The sequence below is a fragment of the Cyprinodon variegatus genome, unplaced genomic scaffold, assembly GCF_000732505.1.
Source record: "Cyprinodon variegatus isolate N-32 unplaced genomic scaffold, C_variegatus-1.0 Scaffold555, whole genome shotgun sequence".
In the NCBI taxonomy this organism is placed as follows: domain Eukaryota; kingdom Metazoa; phylum Chordata; class Actinopteri; order Cyprinodontiformes; family Cyprinodontidae; genus Cyprinodon; species Cyprinodon variegatus.
This window is the reverse complement of record NW_015151008.1, coordinates 434,820-438,059: the sequence shown is the minus strand read 5'-3', so window position 1 is coordinate 438,059 and position 3,240 is coordinate 434,820. Positions and strand designations below refer to the sequence as shown.

General features: G+C 51.2%; 1 protein-coding gene across 1 annotated transcript in view; it reads left to right on the top strand.

Annotated features, from left to right (window-relative positions):
- Positions 1–3,240, top strand: part of LOC107095544 (trichohyalin-like) — a 27,412-nt gene that overhangs the window by 16,963 nt on the left and 7,209 nt on the right. Inside the window, exon 21 of the mRNA XM_015391680.1 lies at positions 1,122–3,232. Within this exon, the coding sequence (XP_015247166.1) occupies positions 1,122–3,232 (2,111 nt within the window). The remainder of the gene's footprint in view (positions 1–1,121; positions 3,233–3,240) is intronic.

Here is a 3,240-nt window from a genome sequence, read left to right as displayed (position 1 = left end):
GTTTCCTCCTGTGAACCCCCTTTATACCAAAACGCTGCCAATACGCCATTATACAGTAGCTGGAAGGTAGAAACACGTTCAGCGCTCGTCTGGAACACCTCAGATACGTTTATGTGCGTTGGAGAGAAGTTCTGGATAAGTTACGCAGAAGTTATGCACAAGATACTCAGAGATTTAGGATAAGCTGTTGAGGAACTGACTCTGAACATATGTCAATGATCAGATAACTGACCTGGAACTGACGGCAGGATGGCGTGCTCAGAACTTATCCAACATATGGCTGCGTCTTTGCCCGATTTTTCATATTTCAGGCAAACGCTGGTCTAAATCTTCAAGGTGTGACGGGGGATTGAGGAAGTAAACCTCGAGCCTTCAGTTCATCAGGATTAGAGCTGGAAGATCATATTTTTTATTTACTAAGATAATCGACCAATCACATTCACTTTATTCACTCGTGTAAAGTCGTGCACCGCACGGGTGAATTCTGAAATGCAACAGATGAAACGGCTGTTTCCGTACAACTTTAACCCCTCCCCTGGGGGAGAAGTGGGCTGCCATTGTGCGGCACCCGGGGAGCAGTGTGGGGTTAAGGGTCTTGCTCAGGGACCCAGAGTGGCAGTCTGTGGGAGTGGGACTTGAACTCAGAACTTCAGGATTCCTTGCTTTATGCCCTAACCACTAGGTTTATTACAAGCAGGCGGCTAAGGAGGATGCTATGCTAACAGCTGACTCTGTCTCCCTGCTTATAGGGGGCTCAGGGTGGGAAGATGATCCTGCCATGTGAACCCGCCCTCTGTTTTGCTTCTGAATGTCATGGATCAGATCCACCTCCTGAAAAGTCTAATTTGTTCAGATTGAAGATTTTCTGAATCTTTTAAAGCTCAGTTTAAAACCAGAAATCTGCTCTGATGTCTTTTCAAACGTCAGGAAATTCTTGTTATGTAGAAAAACTAAAGTCATTGAATAGGGCTGGGTAAAAAAATCGATTAAATCAAAATCAAATCGATACCAGCTCTATCATTGATCATAAACTGTGGAGAAGGAACCAGGAGGAGGAGGTGGGAACAGGAGCGGTTCCCTGGAAGCAGGAGGTGATCTGGTGTTTCTGTTTGTGTCTGAAGGTGAGATCGAGTGTCTGAGAGGAGAACTACAGCGAGAAACGGCAAGAAGAGAAGACGAGAAGGAAAGGAGGGCAAGAACCCTGGAGGAGAAGGAGGAGTTGAATGTAGAAATGGAGCGACTGAGGGAGGAGGTGGAGGCGCTGCGGAGCAGAAGTTCTGAGCAGGAGGCAGAGAAGCAGGAGGAGAGGAAAACCTGGCAGGAAGAGAGAGAAGCTCTGAACAAAGAACTGGGGACTAGGGACGGAGCGCTGGAGGCCCTGAGGAGGCGCACTGAAGGTCTGACAGAGGAGGTGGAGGAGAGACAGAGAGAGGTGGAGAGGCTGAGGGAGGAGGTGGCGGAGAGAGGGAGCAAAATCAGCACCATGATGGAGAGAAGGCAGCGAGCAGAGGAGGAGAAGGAGAAACTGGAGGAGCAAATAAAGAGGACAGAGCTCCAACTGGCAGAGGAGGAGGAGAAGAGGAGAGAGGAGGAGATGCAGAGGGATTTAGAAACAGAGGCGCTCTGTGAGCGGATCGAGAAGTTAGAGGAAAAAAAGAAAGAAATGGAGGAGGAGATGAACCAGCTGATGATTGAGGAGGAGACATGGAGATCTAGAGCTGTGGAGGACAAGGAGGAGGTGAAGAGACTGAGGAAGGAGATCTCCAGGTTACAAGAAGACAGAGAGAAGGAGAGGAGACAGAGGGAGAGAAAACAGGAGGAAGAGAAGGAGCTAGAAGAGAGGCTGAAGGAGAAGGTGGGGGAGGTAGAGCTGCTAAGAGTGAGGCTGAATGTGGCCCAGGAGGAGAAGGAGGAGATGAAGGAGGAGGTGGAAAAGAGGGAGCGCAGCCTGGAGCGACAGATGAGTGCTGTTAGGGAGAGAGAGGAGGAGGTGGAAAAGCTGAAGGAGCGTCTGAGGCTGGCAGAGGAGCGAGAGGAGGAAGGAGAGCGGGAGCGGCAGCTAGTGGAGGTCAGACTGAAGCAGAAGGAGGTGCGGGAGGAGAACCTGGAGGCACTGCTGGCAGAAACTCAGGCGCTCCTGGAGAAGGAGGTACAAGAGGGAGGAGGAAAAGACAGAAAAATCTCCTCCCAGGACAGGGAGTTGCAGGAGGCTCAGGTTGAGAGAGAAAGAGCAAAGAGGAGGTCCAGAGAGAAGGAGGAGGCCTGTGAGCAGCTCGAGGAGGAGCTAAGGAGGTGGCAGCAAAAGGAAGAGCATCGTGGGAAGGAGGCGACAGAGCTCCAGAAGAGCATTAGGCAGAAACAAGAGGAGGTGCTGCAGTTGAGGGCCACACTGGAGGAGAAGGAGGAGGAGCTGAGGGAAGGAGAAAGGCTGAGAAGAATGGAGGAGGAGAGAAAGCAAATGACTGAGGAGAAAGTGAAGGAGGAGAGGAGGAGGTTAGAGGACAGGCTGGAAGCAAGAATGAAAGAGCTGAAGGAGGAAAACGATGAGCTGAGGAGGAGTCAGGAGGAGAAGAGACGACTGGTCAGCAAACTGCAGGAGATACAGGAGGAGGAAAGAGAGGAGCTGAAGGGAGCGAGGGAGCAAAATAGGAGGCTGAGGGACCAGCTGAAAGAGACGGAGGAGCAGAGAGAGGAGAAACTGAGACAACTGGAGGAGGAACTGAGGAAAATGAAGGAGGAGAGAAGGCTGCAACAGGAAACAGAGAAAGATCTCCACCTCCTGGAGGAGGAAAGAAGGAGGTCCAGGCTGAGGACGTTAGAGAAGGAGAAGGAAGAACTGCAGGTGGAGCTGGTAAGAAAGGACAGGGAGGTGACACTCCTTAGAGAGGAAGCACAGAGGGAGAGAGAGGAGCTCAGAGAGGAGGTGAAAAGAAAGGGAAAGGAGAAGGAGGAGGTCAAAGAAAGGATGCAGGAGGAACTGAGAGCTAGAGAGGAGGAGTGGAGGTCAAAGGAGCTGATGAGCAAGAAAAATTTGCAGAATGACAGGCAACTGGAGGAGGTCCAGCAGGAGCTAAGGAGGAGCAAAAAGGAAGCGACTCTCCTCAGAGAGGAGCTCCACAAGGAGCAAAGAGAAAAGGATGAGAGGCAGGAGCGGCTGAGGAGGTCTGAGAAAGAGATGAAAGCGCTCAGAGAGGAGTTGGAGAGAGAGCGGAGCAAGGCACAGGAGGAGAGAGGAGAAAG